This window comes from Pelodiscus sinensis, chromosome 23, assembly GCF_049634645.1.
Source record: "Pelodiscus sinensis isolate JC-2024 chromosome 23, ASM4963464v1, whole genome shotgun sequence".
NCBI classification, from domain to species: domain Eukaryota; kingdom Metazoa; phylum Chordata; order Testudines; family Trionychidae; genus Pelodiscus; species Pelodiscus sinensis.
In genome coordinates this window covers 14,664,526-14,686,679 of record NC_134733.1, presented here as the reverse complement: position 1 = coordinate 14,686,679, position 22,154 = coordinate 14,664,526, and the positions used below count along the sequence as shown (strand labels likewise).

General features: G+C 51.4%; 1 protein-coding gene across 2 annotated transcripts in view; it reads right to left on the bottom strand.

Moving 5' to 3' along the window:
• Window positions 1-21,390, bottom strand: part of PLEKHN1 (pleckstrin homology domain containing N1) — a 53,336-nt gene extending 31,946 nt beyond the window's left edge. Inside the window, exons 1-5 of one of the 2 annotated variants that reach the window (XM_075906816.1) lie at window positions 21,011-21,390; window positions 18,990-19,089; window positions 4,927-5,073; window positions 4,176-4,256; window positions 2,209-2,296 (exon numbers count right to left, since the gene is read on the bottom strand). In XM_075906816.1, coding sequence (XP_075762931.1) covers window positions 2,209-2,296; window positions 4,176-4,256; window positions 4,927-5,073; window positions 18,990-19,089; window positions 21,011-21,090 — 496 coding nt within the window. In that variant the 5' untranslated portion in view covers window positions 21,091-21,390. The remainder of the gene's footprint in view (window positions 1-2,208; window positions 2,297-4,175; window positions 4,257-4,926; window positions 5,074-18,989; window positions 19,090-21,010) is intronic. The other variant, XM_075906815.1, reaches the window with a different exon arrangement.
• Between the last annotated feature and the right edge of the window lie 764 nt (window positions 21,391-22,154).

Here is a 22,154-nt window from a genome sequence, read left to right as displayed (position 1 = left end):
GTCCCAAATGGAGCAGATATGGAGGTTTGCTGCACATGCAGATGAATGGCTACCTGAGAACTTGGTCACTGGCAATGGATGGGGAATGGAGGGGGCAACAGAATTGCTGGGCCCCTAGACAAGGTGGGAGGGAGCACCTCTGCACTCCCGGGGGAGGTGGAGCCTTGAGTGGAAGGGGCGGGGCTGGAGCAGCCCAATCTCAGCACTGCCAGGAGCTGCACCAGCCTATCCCCCCAGCCAGCCCTCAGAGCCACCCGGAGCACGCTGCCCGGGGCTCCAGCAGCGATTTAAAGGGTCCAGACCAATTGCCCTTTTGTCCTCATCAGCAGCAGGCCTGGCAGGGGAAGAGACTGCACCGCTCGGCTAATGCTCAGCCACAAGGCTGTGACCCACCAAAGAGTTCCCAGGATAGCCTGGCTTGCCATTCAGGATCGGGCAGCCTCTGAGGCGAGGCCATTTTTGCAAACCTCAGTGGCTGTTTCTTAGGTTGCAAGCAGTGACTGGTCTTTCCCCTGCAGTGGGAGCTCTCATTGTGGCCTCTCCCCAAAGGCCTGTCGCATTGACCAAGGAGAGCCAAACATGAAAGAGCAGCCTTGCTCCACACCTGGGAGACCACAGTCCCCATCTGTGCTCGTGGGCTGGGCCAGCGGCCAGGCGCCGTGGGCACTGGATTCAAGGTCTGTATCTTTATCCCTCTCCCTCCTGCTTGCTTCGCCAACCCCCTTTCCTCAACAGCCTCACAAAGCTTGTCTTGCTTCCCATGAGCGTTTGAAATCCGGCTGAACGAGTCCATCCCTCCACAGGCACCGACCCCATGGTGCTCCGAGGTGGACACATGCACCGAGACGAATTAGCGGGTGCTCAGCACCCCCTCCCCAGCAGCCCAGCTGCCCCTTCCCACTCATCTACTCCCCCCTCCCTCCCAGCGCTGCCTCCCTGCTGCCAACAGGAGTTTCCTGACATTCGGAGGCTCCAGGGGGGAGGAGGAGGAACGGAACAGTGCAAGCTGAGGGGTTGGAGAGGCAGGGTGGGCGTGGAAAGAGGCAGGGAGGGGTCAGAGGCTTGGGTTAAGGGGTGAAGTGGGGTGGATTGAGGCTCCCCCCCAGCCAGAACAGAAGTCGCCACCTATGTGCCCCTCCCTATTGGGGATGTCACCTGTGCAGATCCCAGCCCCCAACAGAGCTGGCCAGAGGGGCTCTGGGAGCTGAGCTGGCCTGTTGTACTAGAACACAGTTACAGCTCAGCAGTCTCTTGGGGAGGCCGAGAAGCAGTTGCAGGTTCTAGCAGCTACAGCCCTTTGAATTAGGTAAAAAATAATTCTTTCCGGTGGGGTTATTCTCTGACTCATTTTCTAACATGGGTCACCTGAGCCCGCAGACCCCAGGCACGAGGCACAAATGGGTGTTACTAGACTGTCTCTTTCTAGGGCTTTTAGTTACCTCTGCCTACCTCACACTTTAGCTACCATTCTGGGTGGCTCTGGATTGCTGTCATTCAACAATGACTAAGCCCCAGTGAACTTCCAGCTGCCGTGCAGACAGGTTGTTCTCCCAGGAAGGCTTTTATCATGCCAGATGACTCAAAAGAAAATTCAAAAAGGGAGGGGGACTTTGGCAGAAGAGAGGCTGGTTGATGGTTACCGAGTCCTGTAAGGGCAGTTCTGATGCTACCGACTGAGACTAAAAGAGCATCCCTCATTGCTGTGGTTGTTAGTTGTCTATAGGAGAGGAGTCCCAATGTGCCCCACTGTGCAAGGTGCTGTACACACACACAGTGGGGAATGGGCCCTGCCCTTAACAGCTGATGGTTGAAGCAAAACACACAGACAGAGGGAGCACACTCATTCCAGTGTTGTGATGAAACTGGGCACGCCAGGTCGTGGAGAGACTGAGTACTTTTCCATAGTCACACAGGATTGGGAACCGAATTCACATCTTTGCTCACCAACCTCCCCTCTAGACCAATGTCCGGAACAGCAAGGAAAGAGCCCAGAGGTGGAGAGGTCTGGTGTTAAGGCTGGCTGGGACCCAGAGATCTATGGGGAACAAGGGCTCTTAAATATGGGTCATAATAGGGATAACACCCTGCAGGGTTCAAACCCTATCTCCGAAGCACGTTTTCCCCTGTGGCTTCCTGCAAAGCACGGCCACATCACGGCCAGCTCACATTTCACTCTCATCGTGCCACAGCCAACCAAGCAGCACTCACCTGTGATGCGGAAGGCATGCTGCTCCGGCTCTGCGCGCTTTGCCTTTTCAGTGTCACACACGCTCAGCTCTTTCAGCGGCAGCAGCCCCTGCATAAGCAGAACCTACTGTTATTACCTCGTCTGGTTGCCTTTTGGTGCCCTCCTTCCAAAAGGATCTGAGATCCCCCAACAGGTACCAGTCTGGGCTCAAACTGTTAGGTTCTTTTGTAGTGGAATGAGGCTTTATTATAAAGTAAGGAGAATCAGCTTGCAAAACCTCTTCCGAATGGAGGCAGTTTGAGCCTAAGTGTAAATGAGCACCAGACCCTAGTCAACACCCATTTACTTCAGTGGAGCGAAGATTTTACCCTTCATTTTTAACGTCAATGAGAACTGGATCTCGTTGTTTTAAAATATTCCTCTGCAGTCGTGGAAACCCAAACCAAACAGTGCTGGGCGAGTGCAAAAGAATCAGAAAGTGAAACTGAGTAACGGCGGAAAGGAAAACCGACCAGGCTCTTTTAAGTGGTTTGCAAAATTTAAACAAACCGCATAATGGAGACACATGTGAATCCAGACCAAGTGCTTATAGTTAGACAGGTGCTTAAATTAGGGATGTGAATGTGCAAACAGTTAACCCATGAGCCTGGCTCATCCGCTGACCTTGACTGTTACATGAAGCCTCTATCTGCGCTGCTGCCTCAGAGGCAGCAACAAGGGGGAGGAGGGGAAATGGCTCCCCACGTGCCCCATGTATAAACGTGTAATGACTGAAATGCTCAGCAATTTCACGTTTACCTAAATACAAGCATTTTAACAGCCTTAGCTTAAACATCTCTCTAAATCACAGCTGTAAGGAGCATTAAACGGCATAGTATCTACGTGACAATGCCACTGCATTAATTCTTGTATAATTCCCTCCGTATTAATCTAAGGGGCTGTTAGTAACAGAGACAAAAGATTTTTAGATACGGTTTATATCCTGACAATGTGTTTTCACACTTGAAGGCCAGTTTGCTGGGTGACTCAAGAGGCTGCCTTGTCGTCATGCATTTTCCTCAATGACTTAGAAGGCACTACCTCATTTCAGAAGGAGCTGGATTCTGCAAACATCTGCAGAACTGCCTTGCACAATTTTACTGGCTGAGGGAGGAGACTGCTTTGTTTTGGAAGGACAGACAGAATCTCCTTTGTTTTGTCCTTATCAGCAGCATCGTGGTAAAAGATGGGTAAATAGATTTGGAGCCGGGGATAAGTTTTCGTCACAATGTTTTGCAAGGCTGACTTCAAGCACTCATGCCTTCCCTTCCCCCACTTCCCTTCTCTCTTGCTGTGCCCTGTGCTTTAAGGCTAAGTGTCTTTTTTTTTAAGGTGCTATAATTAGGCTTCTCGAATCATATCCAGACACCCAAATAAGTCACTTGATTTTCAGACATGTTGAGCACACTACAAGTCTCATTTTGGCCAATGGGGACTTTCTGGGTATTTCTGCAAGTCTGGCCACTTATTTAAGTGCTTAAGTATTTATTTGCATTACAGGAGCATCTTCAGGCCCCGGTTCTGCTGGGTGCTGTACAAATGCATAGCAAGAGACAGGCCCTGGGTCAAAGAGCTTTCAGTTTTACATGGACAAGACAAAGGGCGAGAAGGGAAACTGAGAGACATGATCAATGTTCTCTCTAATCTTTTGCACCCGTGTGCAGAATAATTTTATGTGCACCGAGGCATGTGCGAATGTGCACCACCAACAGAAACAAAACGTAGCTGTAGGAGCTGTATTAAGCAGCTGGGCAATATCTGAATTTCTTCTGAGCAGCTGCACAGGCACACAGGGAACACTGGACAGGACTTGACTGAGATCATATGGCAGGTCCAGGAACAGAAGCCATATCTCCTGACTCCAAGTCCAATCCACTATCCACTAGACAACTCTGTCTCTTTATTGACATCTGCCCCTTCATTTCATAGCAGAGGAGAGACACGTTACCTGATATGTCAATCCATTCGAGCCAACAGACTGAAAGTACAGGTGGGACTGGAATAGTTCCAAGTAGCAGTCATTCACCTCCTGCAGGAAAGGGACACGAGGAGGTTTGCCTCATGGGACATTTACTAGATAATGGGCCAAACAAACATTTGTGCCAGGGACCAAAGGAAGGACCCATTCTGTTTCCAGGCACAGCTGAAAGCAAGGCCAAGTTCTCAGTCCCGATGGAAGCAATTGTGCCCTAGGTTTTTTGTGTACAGCATGGGAACAGAGCATCTTCTAGCCCATGGGATGCTGTGTAGGTGAGGAGTTCCCCTCTATTCCCCAGCACAATGTTGGTAGGTTAAGGCAGGTCCACGTGGGTCAGCAGACCCAAGTCCTTAAATAGGCAAAAGGGTTTCCAGATGCCAACCCCACCTTCAGAAATGAATGACGTTCGGGGCTTTGTGTTGTGGAAGGGACCCCGGCATTCCGATATGCCAACCAACCCTCGGAAATACGGCCAATTCTCCCATTGAAATCAATGGCAAAACGTGCACTGATTTCAGCAGGGCAGCATCGGAGTGAGCTTGAAAGACCATGTTTATCATTATTCCAGGCCACGCGTGAGCCCTCCCTGGACGGAGAATTAGGTTTCTTTTCAAACAACCTTTTTCTCTGCTGAGATCGATCCACTCCATCTCCTCTGCGTTACCAGGGGAAATCGACTGGTGCAGTTACACTGCGTGCAACCAGACGCAACTGGGCTTACCTGGCAATGCTGGAATTTAAACTTGACCTTGGAGTAATAGATAATTTTCCCCAGGTTTCTTACAACCGTCTTCCTCCGCCCTTTCTTGAATAGGCTGGGAAACCGCTGGTCCAAGTTTTCCTTTTGGTTTTCCTGGTCCGTGATATTCTGTACCAAGGGGAAAAAATAATCATGGAGCTGAGTGCTGGCGGGGCCCATCAGCATCTGGAAGAGACGTTAGCAGAGCTGCCTGTCTCTAGAAAGGGGTCCTGGATGAGTGCCCTAGCTAAGTTGTTTGTTGTTAGGTCTCCATGCCAGCCTGGGAGCTGAGATTTTATTACTGCAGAGAGACCTCGTCCCTCGCTGTCCAGGGGGATATTATAAAACCAAGATCTGGCTGGTAGAGACAAGCGCAACATTTTCCGATTTTCACCTTCGCAGTCACCTTCCACTGACCAAACTGGGCAGCGCTGAGAGGTCTCGGTTTATAGACATTTGGGCAGTTTTGTTGGGATAGTTCAGCCCGGGTTTCCTCCTACCTGCCTCTCCCTGCTGACTGATTACATCCCCCTCCCCCATCTTTTTAAATCTGTGCTGTTTAGAGCTGCTCATAGCGATCTGGATGCAGGAGTTCAGCCTACCCCACCGCACCTATCTGTGTTCTCTGCAGCTCCCACTGCTCTCATCTCTCCCAGCCCACCTGGGAGCTAACGTCCCTCCCATGGTGTGTTGGCTCCCCCTCCAATCCACGCTGGAAAGACACAGAGAGCGGGATGCAGACATGGGGAGAGGTGGGTTGTTTTCAAAAGCCGCTGGAAACCGTGAGAGAGACTCAGAGTGGGCTCTCGCAAGCAGCCTCCTGCATTGCCCCACTGCCCAGCGCTGTGTGTCCAAAGCAGGCTGTGTGCATCGTGACCACTATGGGGACAGCACCAGGAGCAGAATGCATGCAGGCCATAATGAAGACAATGGGATCCTTTCCGCTGACAATGCCCATTGAACCTGGGTTAATGGAACGTGAGCGGGGGCGGGGGAAGGAGTGGTAGAGAGGTTCCTCTAGGAAAGGTTTATTCTAGGCAGAGTCCGGTGCCTCAACAAAACCCAGGCAAAATCCCCTGGCTGAAATCGCCTTCCGTCGAGGCAGCTGCAATGCCATTCAGCGATGAGCTCGCCCTCTGTCAGCACAGTCTCTGGCAGAGCTCAGGAGAAACCCCCGGGAGCCAGAGGGCTGGGGAGAGACAGCCATACAGGTGTGGTCTGGCAAGCTCCGGGAAGGCCGCTTGCATCATTTCCTGAGTCCCAGGTGTACAGAAATTCCTCCACTTGTGCAACCAGCTGAGCTGTGGGGTTCACACGCTGTTCCAGTTCTTACCCGGTCTTGCCTGTCACTGCAGGGTCTTCTGAGCGCTCTCCACACATACAGCCCGGCAGCATGTCTTTGGGGACGTGCACTTTCAGGGCACGTTTGTGTGGGGGGGGAGGAGGGAAGGGGTTGTGCCGCAGTTACAATCCAGTCCTGATGCCCTCAGTGGGCAAGTTTGCAAGTGCTGCAGAAAGAGAAGCCTGGGGAGAGGCTGCATGGAGGCGTGAGATACCCTGTAACCTCCAAGTGCTCCGTACACCACGGCTTTCCCTGCCCTCATGGATTATGGGAAGCAGGTCAGAGCAGGACTCCCCTCCCCACTCCAATCTCTTTTGTTCTAAAAGGTCATGAGAAACTGCACAGGCACCCAGTCGAGCCTGCCCGGAGCCTGTGATCAGGGAGACATGAGAATTTGCTCTCTGAGAGGTCATAACAACGGCCACACGGGGTCAGACGAAAGCTCCACCAAGCCCAGTATCCTGTCTTCCGACAGTGGCCAATGCCAGGTGCCTCAGAGGGAATGAACAGAAGAGGGAATCAAATGATCCCTCCCCTGTCACCCATTCCCAGCTTCTGACAAATAGACTAGGGACACCATCCCTGCCCATCCTAGCTAACAGCCACTGATGGACCTATCCTCCATGAAATTATCTAGCTCTTCTTTGAACCCTGTTATAGTTTTGGCCTTCACCATATCCTCTGGCAAGGAGTTCCACAGGTTGACTGTGCATCGTGTGAAGAAATACTTCCTTTTATTTGTTTTAAACCTGTTACCCATTAATTTTATTTGGTGACCCCTAGTTCTTGTGTAATGGGAAGGAATAAATGATGTTTCCTTATTTACTTATACCTGCTGTGATTCCATAGACCTTTATCACACTCCCCTTAGTCATCTCTTCCAAGCTGAAAAGTCCCAGTCTTATTAATCCCTCCTCCTATGGTGGCCGTTCCATACCCCAGTCATTTTTGTTGCCTTTTTCTGAATTTTTTCCAGGGGCAAGATCATTTTTTTGAGATGAGGTGACCACATCTACATGCAGTGCTCAAGATGTCCATGTTCCCGCTGGGCTGAAAGGTGCACTGGGAAGGGATATCTGCTCCATAAGGCTGAGATAGGGTTGAATCAGGTGCTCACCAAGCAGGGAGATCATGCAGCACCCCCGCTCCAGATGGCAGGGCTCCCAGAACACACAACAGCCTGAGATGATGGGGGGAGAGAGTGCCAGAAAATCCTTCTTTCGAGAGCAGCGTTTCCAGGAACAACAAATCCAGATGCAAGTGCTGCCGATTGATGGGGAGCCGAGTGACAAACCGATAGCCCTGTCTGTCCAGGCAGGTCAACCAGCCAGCACTTTCTCAGAACGGATGGAGAACCCGAATAGTCCACATGTCCCATTTGTAATGCTCGGTGCCAAGGAGACAGCTGCAAAAGTCCCATGACAAATGAAAAGCTGAAGCCACTAACCAAACCCCTCCTGCTCCAGCCTTGGTGATCCCACTGGTCAGGAAGAGAATTAACTAACCCCTCTGCTCTCCATCTGAGAGGCATCGACAGCTCTCAGGTTCAAGACGAACTGGTTAACTGGTGACAAGCAGCTAATGGTTTGGGAGTCCTGTGTCTGCAAAAGCCAGAGTTCCTTTCACAGCCTAATTGAATCTAGATAATTACTTTTCCTCAGGCCCAAGTGAAATCCCCCAGCACCCCACAGAGCTCCCTCAGAATGGCTTTCCTCTGGTTTCCAACCCTCTGCCGACTAATCAGCATCTGTGCACAGTGTCAGAGAGCATGTGACTGGAGGTGGGAACCGGCTAAGTGCCAATTAATGAGCTCACTGAGAAGCAATTAAGTGCAGAAAAAAAGATTAAATATTTGCTACAGGCTGCTGTGAGAGCAGAGGGCTGACTGATCAACTGCCAGCCGTGGAGGCAGTAAAGAATATGGGCTGATAACCACAAAGCTATTCAGCAGACCTGGTGGGCTGAGGTGTGCCTGAAAAGCTCTCTCATGGAGAAGTCAAAACCATAGATGCGGGAAGCAGGTGTGTTGGGGGGGGGAACAGCAACCCTGGGTTTTCCATCCAGATTCCCTGCACCAAGGAGCCAGCCCCGCCCATAGCTCCGCCAGCCCCACATACCAACCCATGCTGGGTCCCTCTGCAGTCCTGCCACACGCTGTCCCCGCAGGCTCTGCAGCCACCGATCCCAAAGACCAGGCCACTGGCCCTGGAGGCTGCATTGCCACAATGGGTCCTGCTTTTGCCTCCAGCTGTGGCTAAATTGCCAACTTTCTCAGACTGCCCACGAAAGCTTATGCTCCAGTAAATCTGTTAGTCTATCAGGTGCCACAGGACTTCTCGTTGTTTTTGCAAACACAGCTACCCCTCTGATACTTTCCCCCGACTGGGAAACATTGGCTGCAATGGCATCCAGCCAGGGAGAGTTACCCCAGCCTGGAGTGGTGAGGGGCATAAACAGAGTTGTTGGGGGTTTTTTTGGGGGGGGGGAGCTCAGCACTCCCACCCTAAAAATAATTCAGGCACCACTGGTCAACTTTGGCTTCAAATTTCAGTCCCTGTTAAAAGAGGTTGAATTAGCCCAGTCATTCCTGCTGCATGTTGTTTTTCACATCCAATGAATTCAGTTGTTTGCTTATTCTTCTAGAAATTCCCCGTCCAGCGCTTGCCACCCAAATGTTGTCCTTTTGATAGATACTATGTGTTCTGGCAGTGTCCGGTAGCCCCATCGGGGCCTCATAGTGCTTGGCACTGTGTAAATCCAGAACAAAAAAGCCCTTGTCTGAAAGTGCTTACAATTAAGGTATGATATGGGGGAGAATGGGGGAGAAGGGAGCTACTGCCCCAGGGCCCCATGATTCTAATGGGCCTGGGGCTTCTGAGTGCCTCTGCTGCTACTGTACCAGTGGCGGTGCCCAGAATCCTAGGCCCTTTAAATTCCTGCCAGAGCACCACACAGCTCTGAGGGCTGAGGCCAGCATGGCGTGCTCTGGGTGGCACTGAGGACTGGCTGCCCCCTTCCACTTGAGGCTCCTTCCCTTATGAGAGCGCCGAGCTGGGCCCCCTTCCACCTCTCCCAGGGGCCCGGACTGGCTCCCTGGAAGATGAGAGACAGCAGAGAGCAGGGGTGGGGGAAACAAAGGGTAATCAATGAGATGATTGTGAACTGTGTGGAAGGGGTGTCTTTAGGATGTATGGGTCCCTATGCAGTACTATTAAACTGGTGACCCTATTTCCAATGACACCCGGGGTGGAGCTGATGATTTTTTAGAGATGTGATTTTATAATCTTCAGGAAATAATTTTAAAGCGAAGTTTAAACTCAGCTTCTGTTGACTATCTTGACAATATAGACCTGGGGTTGGCAAATGTCTGTTAAATGGCTTCATTCCCACTCGAACGGCTCTGTCACCGGGTCAGCATTCTGCTCAGAGCGCTGGCTGGCTTTTTCACTTTTAAGTTAACTCGATCCTCTCCAGAAGAAGCCACGGACCAGGGAGAGGAAGAGGTGGCTGAGTGCACATTAAGACCCAGTGATGCTGCAAATTGTCAGGTGCCCTACGCAGCTGCAGGTTCTGTGTATGGGTAAGGACAGCCCTGTGTGTTAGAAGCCCTGGTCCCAGAAGCCTAACCAACACTGCACATGAGATCTTGAAACAGAAATTGACCAGAAACCAATGCTGATCATAACGTGACTTGGGCTCTCCGGTTCTTGTGATAATGTCAATGAGGAACTGCACAGGCACGGTATTCTACAAGTACATTGTTCCTAGCAGAATGGGGCCTAGCTCTTTGTCAATAGGCAGAGGAACAGTGTGAGGTTTTTTTTATTTATGTATTGCAGTTTGACTCACCTATGGTGTCAATTGTAATAACACCCACAAGTTCGATGACTAACTCTAGGAATTATAAACAGTGTTGCTTTAATTGCCTGTCCTGCTGAAAGACCCTGCACTCCCAGGTATAAGGCATCAGCTATACAGCCGTAAGTCCTAGGCATACCCTTCCATTCCATAGGTATCAATGGCAGGTTAAATGGGAGGTTCTACTTTCTAGAACCCTCACCCTGCTGTGGAATTGTATATAGTATATAAACATTATCAATACGGAATCATCACTATTTGGGATCTCATTTAAACCATACTAAGATTAGGAAATTACTTGACATTTCCCATGGCCAATCCATGCATTACTGAGGTCTTGTCTGAACACCAATGTTAAGGCACTTTTATAAGAGATGAAGTTCAATAAGGGCGAGTGCAAAGTGCTCCACTTAGGAAGGAACAATCGGTTTCACACATACAAAATGGGAAGTGGCTGCCTAGGAAGGAGTATGGCAGAAACGGATTTAGGGAACATTGTGGACCACAAGCTAAATATGAGTCAACAGTGTGACACTGTTGCAAAAAAAAGCCAACATGATTCTGGGATGCATAACGGGAGTGTTGCGAGCAAGACACGAGAAGTCATTCCTCCGCTCTACTCTGCACTGATTAGGCCTCAATTGGAGTATTGTGTCCAGTTCTGGGCACCACATTTCAAGAAAGATGTAGAGAAATTGGAAAGGGTCCAGAGAAGAGCAACAAAAATGATTAAAGGTCTAGAGAACATGAGCTATGAGGCAAGGCTGAAGGAACTGGACTTGTTTAGTTTGGAGAAGAGAAGACTGAGAGGGGACGTGCTAGCAGTTTTCAGGTATCTAAAAGGGTGTCACAGGGAGGGAATTGTTCTACTTGGCCTCTGAGGACAGGACAAGAAGCATTGGGCTTAAATTGTAGCAAAGGAGGTTTAGGTTGGACATTAGGAAAAACTTTCTGTCAGGGTGGTTAAACACTGGAATAAATTGCCTCAGGAGGTTGTGGAAGCTCCATCACTGGAGATATTCAAGAGCAGGTTAGACAGACATCTACACACGGTGCTTGGTCCCACGATGATCTCTCGGGGTCCCTTCCAGTTCTAGTATTCTATGATCATAGAAGAACTTCAACCATGTGAGTTTTATTGTTTTGGTGGAGGGAAAAAAACCTCACTCTAATTACAAATAGTCAAGCTGGTACAAAAGGTGTAGGCAAAGCAGGCTTGAATTCTGGCACTAACTATTTTGCTGTTCTGAAGACATGGCATTGCTGCCTGCATCTACCTGTCATCTCACCACTGCGGTCTCCAGATCTGCTTCTACATTAACATTCTAGCCACTGCTACCCTCAACAGAGAGTAGCCACACTGGCATAATTAAAAAAAGGTCAGCTGTAGGCACAGCCTGTAGGAGCCCAAAACAAAAGAGACCAGAAAAGTATTGATAAGGGACAACGAGAGGACGGCTGCAACTGCAGTGACTGATCCAGCCGACTATGAATTTAAAGGTCAGATTAAAATTCCAGGATCCCAGCTGGATCAAAGCTCACAAAGGATTTGTGTGGGCATAAGCCAAGGACTAAGGGTGGGAATTTTGTCTAACAGGGAAGTGCAATCGAGGGAGCTGTGTTAGTCACATGACTAATGAACAGCTGCTGATGTGTGGTCAGGTAGGACAGCCTTGAACTGCTTTGGTCAGTTTTTACCTGGTCTTTCCTGTGTTTTTCTGTTGTTTTCACATATGTGTGGCAGGAGCCCTGGACTTTGCCTGGGTGCCCCTTTGCTGAGGAGCTTGCCTAAAACCAAAAGCGAAATAACTAGAGGATTTCTCAGAAGAGACAAGAGGTTTCAAGAGAAGGTCCGGGATCATGTGAGTTTAACACCAAAAACACATGAAAGCACCAGAAGGAAGTTTGGCACCACTTAATCCAACCTCAGACCTTAGCTCTGATTGCACCTTGAGCTTCATTCAATCCCAGCCTACATCTAACCAGGATCAGCCTTTACCCTCTGCACCCATCTGTGGCCAGGATGTACATCCACCAGCGTGCCAGCACAGCTGTGATGATCAGGGATGTAAACGGGTAACTGGTTAACCAATAAGCATCACTCATACTGAGCGATGCTTAACAGTAAGGCCGGTGCTGCTCTCTGCTTGGTCAAACCCAGCCAGGCGCACTGCACTGTGCCATGGGCAGGAGTGCTCCAGTCCAGCCTGGCCCATAATGCCATGCCACGGGCCGGCAGCCAAGCTCTGCGGTTAACCGTGTAACCAATAGAATGTTTATCAGTTACACAGTTAACATTTTTACATATATTTTTACATCCCTAATGATGACAGTCCCTGGCGTTTCTCATTATCACTGCACCCACATACCAGATAGGTCAAGTCAATGGCTCTCAAGGGAAGTTTTCTGCAGGTCTATGCTAAGTCCCTCCTGCTGCAGTTGTACCAGCTGACTGGTGCTCTAGTGAATGAGATGTTTATATAGACACAAGTTAACAGGAGCACTCAGCATTCAGGCGATCTCTTATGTGAACTTGCCTTGTGCAGGCCAGCGCTGTGCGTTTGTACAGCATCACACACGGTAAGAACCATAGAGCTGGAAGAGACCTCAGAAGGTCAAGTCCAGCCCCCTGCTCTAGTAATGCCTAGGTCTTATCTAGCTCTTGTCATCAATAGACCTCAAAGTGCTTTACAAAGGAGGGTGGTATCATGACCGTTTTACAGATGGGAAAACTGAGGAACCAACAGGCAGCAACTTGCTCTGTCACTGGCCTGCTGGGTGATGCTGGACGTGAACCAAACCTAAGTCTCACAAGTCCCAATCCACTGCTCTAACCAGTAGGTAACACCACTCACACATATCTGTGTGTCACGTTTCTCTCTGGGGGACTTAAACTTGAATGCACAAAGCACCAGTAAACATCCTGCTCTGGCCACAGTGGGGAGTATGGGGCGAGCAAGATGTTACCTCATCTATTTTGCCCATCTGTAATTTCTGTACTTCCTTTGTCCCAAGTTTTAGAGGGAGGATGACTAATCCCAGCTCAGGGAGTTCACACTCTCCACAAGGAACAAGAACTCTTTGCAATGCTGTCAAACCTTTCCCTTCCATCTGTGATCAGCTGCCCAGGTATAAGAGAGATGATGTGACCTGGCTGACTAAGACAAACCCAGACTGCAAGAGCCAACCCCAGAAGTTAGTTAAAAAACACAAACAGTCTTGCAGGTTTCAAGGTAACATTAATTCATGTCTTAGAATTCAGAACCTCAGCACACAAGAACCCCATAGCAGAGAGAGAGAAAGCAGGCTGCTCCCTTAAAAACAAAACACGATAGAGGCAGGACTCTCCTCCCTTACTCGAGACTGGTAGTCTCAGACTCTCTGATTGCACGCTTCCCTACTGAGCCTCCTGCAAGCAAGACTAGAAAATCCCTGACAATGTAAAGCGTCCGTCTACAATTCCAGCACGTTTTTCAAATATTCCAGAAAAAGGCGATAGTGTAGACCTAGCCTTTGTGAGCCAAATAGCCACACTCAGCCAGCCAAATAGCCACATGTGGCTAGTGGCTAGCGTGTCGGACACCGCGGCCTTAGCTCTTTGAGGCCGGGAATATTTGTCCATACAGCACCTACCACTCTGGGGATGCCTCGGTGCTACCATGAACCATCATGCTAATAATACATTAGAACTGTCCTTTGCTGGTCCACTTTCACAGCTGGGCAGACAGACAAGGGTCCAAAGGCAAGAGAGAGCAGGAAACCCTCCAGACCCTGCGATAATGGGCATAAACCAGGGCAGAGAACACAGCTATGGCAGGGGCCGGTGTCTGGAATCAGCGCTAGGCACTCACTAGGCCTGCCCTAAGAGAGAGAACCTCAAGGAGCGTGCAAGCAGCCTCTGGTATTAGCCCCAACCCAGCCAGGAGGTCAGCACCATTTTGCAGCACTGCTGCCCCACGCAGATTTAATTGGAGGTGCCCCCAGGCACAAATGACAATTAGGTTGCACCTCTTCTGGGCCCAGGCTTTCCCAGCCAATGGGAACACAGCACACGCCTGTTCTAAACAAGCCATATGCTACCTCCCTGGGCTAATTAGCCCCGTGCTGCAAATAATAGCTCTGACGAGACTGGGATAAAAGCAGTTCTCGGTAAGACAGCTCAGACTTTAAGTCACACTTTAAACCCGAGTGCAAACAGAGCGAGTTGTAGTTTAACGTGGTTAGCTGGGGGGAGGTGAATCCATCATCGCACCGCAAGGGGTAGGAGACAATCCTGCTTAGCCTCTTGTGTCCAAAACTCACTACACTCTCCAACCAGTGTCAGTGTTCCCTGGAAGATGAGAGCTTAGGAAGCCACCCCGGAGAGATTCAGGTGCTGCCCGGCTGAGTAGCAGAGCGCCCACAGCCGACAGCATGTTACTACTGGTGGTGCACATCTGCACATGCCTCGGTGCACATAACATTTATTCTGAAAAAATGTGAGGGAATACTGCCAACCTCACCTTGCAACCAATGTTCTTTCTAATTTTTCCAAATGTGTGCAGAATAATTTATGTGCACTGAGGCATGGTGGATGTGCACCACCAGTAGAAATGCATGCTGCTGGCTGTGGGCGCTCTGTGGGCGGCATTTGAATCCTTCCTGGGAGGCCACCCAAGCACTCATCTTGCAGGGAACACTGCCCACAACCCCTCGGGCAGGGAGAGATGAAAGTTACTCTTCTCACTGATGTGGAAAGCGATACAGCGTGCCCCATAGGCCGGCACCTCGAACAGTCATTTGCACCAGTGCGGAGTGGAGGTGCTGTGAGTTACCAGTCTGCTGTCACATCATTTTACCCGGACACCAGCATCAATGACCACATTGGCTGCAGGGCAGCAACCAATCAGGTTCACTGAAGTGGCTCTAGCTGTCAGGGGTGCTCAAAAGCTGCATTCAGCCACTTCAGGAGGAGATGTGGGGGCCTGTGAAGATCAAGCCCTAATTCTGAGTCCCAATTCCATGTCAGTTCCCTGTAGGTTCTTGTTCTGAGCCCGTCACACTTCTCTCCAGCGCACATACAGCTCAGCAGAAACCATGGGAATTCTGCCCACTGCGGCCCAGACAAAAGGAACCAAAAGTTTCATGCTCTGTCATACTTTTGCATCTCTCATCAGCTGGCTTTTATTTCCCCCTGGACTGTTTATATTTGCGGCTACCCCCACCGCCCCTGACTCCCTGAACAGAGATTGTTTTTGTTGCCTCAACTTTTCCACAATTTGATGAGTCACAGCCATTCTGAAACCGAGTTCCCCTCTCGGGGTTTGGCCAAAAACAGCAGATCTCGAGCAGCGCAGATGCCCTGACATGTTCTCCCTCTCTCTTTCCTGTCTCCAGTGCCTCACCCAACAGGTTGAGCGAGTCAATAATTCACCTCCAGACCCCCCCCTCCAGACCCTCACCAGACTGCCAGAGACTGACAGCTGAATCCTGAACCAGGGCAGCAGGATGGCTGCAGCCTCCCTGAGCCCCAGGGTTCCCAAAGCTGCTGGTTAATAATTAAGGAGCTGAGGGTATGTCTACACTACCCTCCTAGTTCGAACTAGGAGGGTAATGTATGCATACCGCACTTGCTAATGAAGCCCGGGATTTGAATTTCCCGGGCTTCATTAGCATAAGCGGGGAGCCGCCATTTTTAAATCCCCGCTGCTTCGAACCCCGTGTAGCGCGGCTACACGGGGCTCGAACTAGGTAGTTCGGACTAGGGTGCCTATTCCGAACTACCGGTACACCTCGTTTCACGAGGAGTAACGGTAGTTCGGAATAGGACCCTAGTCCGAACTACCTAGTTCGAGCCCCGTGTAGCCGCGCTACACGGGGTTCGAAGCAGCGGGGATTTAAAAATGGCGGCTCCCCGCTTATGCTAATGAAGCCCGGGAAATTCAAATCCCGGGCTTCATTAGCAAGTGCGGTATGCATACATTACCCCGCTAGTTCGAACTAGCGGGGTAGTGTAGACATACCCTGAGGCAGGTTTGCAATGGGCTTCTCCCTCCCTCCTCCAGTTTGTTTGGACTCCCCAGTGGCCTGGATTTGGAAGTGGTGCAATTAAGTCTGGGGCTTGGAGGCATCAACAGCAAAACAAGAGGGACGTTCTTCTTCCAGATGGGTCACCAGCAGCGCGTGGCCTGTTTCTAGGGCACACAGTGGTGGGGGTCTCCTTCATGTCTCTTGGGAAGATGTTGGGCATGAAGACTAAAAGCTCGAGAGCCTGAGACTCTATCTGTGGGACTGACACGGTACCCGTCACCATAGCAACTGGGTACCTCACAGGTGCATCCCCATGGCCTGGTCAGGCAGGCTAGTGCTCGAGATCGAATGGGGACTATGTCGGGGCAGTTCTCTGGCCTGTGCAATGCAGGTGGTCAGATTAGAAGAGCCCAGTCGTTCCTTCTGGCCTTGGGATGGATCATCCCCATTTTGCAGATGGAGAACTGAGGCCCGGGAAGCGAAGCAACTTGCCCCAAGTTACCCAGAGAGTCTGCAGCAGAGCAGGGATGTGACCATGGGTCATCCCCTGTCCCACGTTGGCATCCTAACCACTGCACAATATTCTAGGGGAGACACCGGCTTCATGTGAAGTTTTCTGCAGGAATAAATTGGCAAGTGGCTCATTTTTGATCCGTGCCCCACGTTGTGTCCCCACGTTTGGGCAGACTGAAGGGTGTGATCAGATGGACCTCTCACACCTGCAGCTACCATTTGAGTGACAAGGCAAAATCCATTAGCCGAGAGCAGCAGCAGTCAGCTGTTCTTCACCACTACCTCCGTCACAGAGAGGGATGTGGAGACATCTGCCAGTGCACTGACGCACGTCATGTGCTAATGTGGCTATTTTCCACTAACATTTTTAGTACTTCCCCAAGGAAGCAAGATGAAAAACAAGCTTAGGTCCTGATCCTGTGACGTGCCCTCGTTGCTCAGAGAACATGAGAGTCCTCCATGTGCCTCCAGGAAAAGATCTCCTTTGTCCGTCCAGCAGGAGGCCTATGGACCTCAGTTACAAGATGGAGGTGGAAGAAAATAATACTTAGCACTTCCATACCGCTTTCCATCTGTGGAGCTCCATGCACTTCACAGAGATGATTAAGTATCATGTCCCCCATTATACAGATGAGGAAACTGAGGCACAGAGAAGCGACTTGCCCAAGGTCACACACAGTGAGCTAGTGGCAGAGTCGGGAATGACTCCTCCTCTGGTGCCAAATGATGAAAGGTTAAGCTGTACCAGCTGACAAAGGGCCCAGCCACGTGGATAAGAATCCAGCTTGGAATCAGGAGCCTTTTCACTTCAAAAAGGCGACAGCAACCCAACGGTCAGGGGCGCCGACAGCTTTCACGGGCTCCTGAACAACATGAAGGGGGAGGGGCCGGTTCTCCACTCCTGGAAGGGGCAGGGCCTTGCATGGAAGGCACTGGGATGGGGCAGCCAGTCCTCAGTGCTGCCCGGAATGTGGCACTGGGTGCCCTGCTCCCCAGCCCTCAGAGCTGCGTGGGGTGCTCCCATGGCGATTTAAAGGGCCCAAGGTTCCGGCTGCCACCGCTGCTGCAGAGCCCTGGGAATCACCAAGTCCCAGTGCAAGCGCTCCCTTTGCGCCTCCCCCACCCATCAACGGGCCTGCCAACGTTTCTGGATGGAAAGCAAAATGGTGGCTCTGGCTCTCCGTCCCTCTCCCGAGGCTAACTGGAACTTCAGCGAAGAGAGAAAGCGTTGGTACGGCCCTACACAGGGCCAGGGCTGATCGAAGGGCTGACAGGGCTACTGACGGACGTAAACCAGGGACTCTTGTACCATGCACAACATCATTAATATAAGCCTGGTGGATAAGGCACTGGGCTGGGTCTCAGGAGACCAAAGGACCACTCATGGAGTGGTTTCTCTGTCTCTGGTTCCTCACCCATGCTTGGGCGGGCTTGTCTATTTACACCAGAGTTTCTTAATCTGTGTTCCGCGGCAGAGACAGTCGGAGAACAACAGAGTTCAAAATGGCCGCCCCTAACCCTTTCCCCCCCAACCTTTTCTTTTTTTCCCCCCCTCAACAAAAAAATCCTTGGTGTTCCTCACAAAAAATAAAAATTGTTTGGTGTTCCTTGGTCTTAAAAAGTCTAAGAAACGCTGATTTACATGGTGTTCATCTGTAATTGGGGCAGTCTACCACCAGGTAGATGGAGAGCACCCAGTCCAACAGAGTCCTGATTTTGGTTGTGGCTTGTAGATGTGACCATAATACCAATCAACACTACTGCTAGTCACATAAGCTCTTCTTCCATTGAGAATGCTGGGAATGAGCCATGCATCTGCAAAGTTTGGATGTGCCTTAGGCAGGCTTGCCCCTACCTCTCCCCCTCCTGTGGCTGATTGCTAATACATTTGCAGCTCCATCTCATTCCAGCATGGGAATGAATCGCTCTCTTTTGTACGCTCTCCCTAGTTTCCCCTCATCCTTACTCGACCTAGAAGCAAACGACCTAAGAGCAGGTGAGGCTCTGCCTACCTCCCTGCCAGCACTGCAGATTCCAGATTTTCAAGTTGATGACAGGACTTCGTGATCCCCACCCACAGGATGCTGAATTAGAGAACTGGAGTGGTGAGCTAGCCTGCCTGGAAGGAGATAGCTCTCTGCTTCTGATCCCTGGTCTTCCTACAAATATCCCCCATCCCCAGCCTCTGATCTCCCTCGCCTGGACACGTGCAGAAATGCCTGCTCATCTCATACACATGGGAGCTCCTATTCAAGTGAACCCCGCTGCAGGTAAGAATAACTTCCCCTCATTCAAGGGTATGGCTGGATGGGTTTGTACTTACCCTCCCAGGAATATACTGCAGTATTTTATCTGCCGTTATGTCTCTCTCATGCCCTGATTCAATACCAAAGAGGCTGGCCAGCTTTTTCTTGCTGTCTTGTCTGCAAAGAAAACAAACACGCTGAGATCAAAGCTGGGACATTGCAAACCCCCCACTCAGAAATAAGGAAGCTGGGGAGCCAAGCAAGCAGTTTGTCACAGGCCTTCTAATAATCCCAGCCCAATAAACAGCTGCTAATCAGCCTGCAAGAATGTTAATGGCTTTGCATGGCACTTGTTGGCTTGGCTTTGGTTTATTTACTTACCTTTGCGTCACCAAAATGATCAACAAGCCCTGTCTGCATCTCCAGCCTCGCCTCCCAACTCCCCCAGGCAAAAGATGGAGCCTGCGCTGGAAGTGTCAAACCAGCACTCACCCACTCCATTTTATTCCATCTTGTGCCTCTCCTGATGCTGTCCTCTGAATCCCAGTAAAATTCCATCCCTGTGCCTGGGGGCGCACACCCACACCCGTGTTAATGCGCACTGCTGCAGCTCCCCAGCTGCAATTTCCCAGGCAGGTCACGGGTGCTGCTTTTTTCAAGGCTTCCTCTCTCTTTAAACCACATTGCACCACACTGTAACACTGGTCATTTGCAATGGACTGAAGAGCTCATCCTGCAAGCAGCCAAGTGACCTTAGAGCTCAGTGGGGTCTATGGGAGGCGCACTGCACAGGATCTGGGCCGGCATGCTGCACACTTCTCGGGGCCAGTGATCTTGGGTCTGATTCTCCTTTCCCTTGCATCTGTTTTACTCCATTGCAACGGCCTCCCTTTAGAGTAGGGGTGAGCAAATACAGGCCCACGGGCCGGATCCAGTCTGCCAGGGTTAGCCCCTAGCGGACCCCCACACCACCATATTTACCTGCACTGCCACAAGTGTGTGTGTGTGGGGGGGGGGGAATCACAGATCCCACTGGCCATGGATCACTGTTTCTGGCCAATGGGAGCTGCGATTGCCCATACCCATGGAGGTACAGGTAAATATAGTGGCAGCAGCCCACCAGGGGCTAACCCTGGGGAACCCCGGCCCGTTTTATTGCCCCCCTTATGTTACTGCTGATATAATCAATGTCAAGAAGACAAGAAACACTCCTGACATCCTGGCTGTTGGTTTGTAGAGCCCTGAGGGTTTCGGAATGCTCTCTTGAACTCCAGGGTGCAAGATAATACAACAACACAATGCTTTCTCCAGCTTCAGACCACTTAAAAGAAAACCACTGCCCTCCACAAAGGCCTGGCTCACGCTATGGTCCGGATCAAACATGCCTGGAAGGCAGCAGCCTGGGGAAGGTCCCACTTCACACACACACATGGGTGGGCATAGCAGGAAGCAATATATGGTGTTGCTGGGATCAGGGGACTTAGCAAAGGGGTGGGTGCAGAGAGCTGCAAGACTTCTGATACTTGCATGGGACTTTCCTAGCGGCTCCGTGGAAAACCTCAACGATCTGCTTCTCTCAGGGGTTATGCTGCTGCCCATCACCCTGGTATCGGTGCGCCTTCCAGGTACCACTGATACCAATACCAAAGTCCCGACGAGACTTCCTGGAGTGTCTGGCACGTCCCCCTCTTCAGGGTGACAAGGCTGGGAGACATGATGCAACTAGACATCCCGGGGGGGAAGGGAGGGGTTGGGGTCTGTCTGATCCTGCTCAAGCTCAAAGCAGCAGCAGCCACCGGCACGTTCCCCGGCGAGCCACGTGGGGACGAGCTCTACTTTTCCCAAGGAAAAGGAAAGACGCCGGCCCTGTTCTTCCTCGCGGGGCCGCCGCCCGCCGGAGCCGTCCCACGCCTCTTCTCCGAGCCTGGCAGGAACCCGAGCTCGCCCCGGGCTCTCCCACCCCCCGCCAGATCGTGCGCGTTCAATGCACATTTGGCTACGCCCGAGTGTAGCCCCCCGCGACTGTCCGGAGACGGGCTGGGGAACCGAGGGGCGCTTTAAACCAGGGCCAGAGACACCCCCCCGAGCCGGTACTTACTCTTTCTTCAGGGAAGGCTTCCTGCTGAAGGAGTATCGGAAGCGCCCCGCCGGCTGGGGGACACAGGTCGTGTTCCCCATGGGGACTGCAGCGGGGCGCGCCAGGCAGGGCGAGAGGGAGCGAGGGAGTGAGGCGCTGGGAGCCGGGCGAGCGAGTCATGCAGACATTCCCAGCCCCACTTCCGTCCGCGGTGACTCTTGTGGGTGTGATCTGTGCGCAAACAGCCTTTTGGCCCAGGGCTGTTCCCACCGGGCTCTCCTCGCTACCCCCCCTCCCCGCAGCTCCACGCCGCACCGGGAGGGACCTGCGCAGCCGAGGAACCCCACAAAGCCTGGGTGGCCCCCCCTGGCTCCTGGGCTGGGGGACGGGGGTTTTAATCCCGGCGAGATTCCCTCGGAGGACGCACGTGGGTCTCGCGGCTGCAATCGGATCACCCAGGCAGACCCCTGCACAAGCCAAGGCGCCCGGACACACAGCGTCCGGCCAATGCCTGGGGCTCGTGTGCCTTTATTTTGCGGAATGACTTGGTTTGCAAAACCCATGGCGCTCTTGTAGAAGCATGTCCCACTGCTGTTCCTAGCGCCAAAAGTGCTGGCTCCCACAGGGGGGATTTCTCTTTTAGCCCTCCTTTGGGCAGCTAAAAACAAATTAAACAGTGAACCACAAATTAGTGGCAGCTTCGCTGCATGTTCAGCTCTGGAATCAATTGCCTAGGAAGGCTGCGGAATCTCTATCCTTGGAGATATTTGAGAGCAGGTTAGACAAACACCTGTCAGGGATGGTTTAGATCAGGGGTGGGCAAGACAGCCTCCGTGTCAAGTCTCCTCCCCCCACCAGGGGTCCCAGTCATCAGAGGGAATCACAAGCTGCTTTCTCTCTAGGGGTGTGTCTAGACTACAGGGTTTTATCGACAAAGGTGGACTTTTGTTGACAGAATGATACCTGCATCTACACTACCGCCGAGTTCTGTAGACACAACGTCGACAGAACTCGGCAGTTTTGTCGACAGCAGTAAACCTCATTCTACGAGGAATAATGCCTTTTGTCGACAGAGTTCTGTCAACAGAAGGCGTTATTGCATCTACACTGTGCTTTGTTTCTACACTCTCATGTCCACAAAACAGCTTACTTTGTCGACAGAATT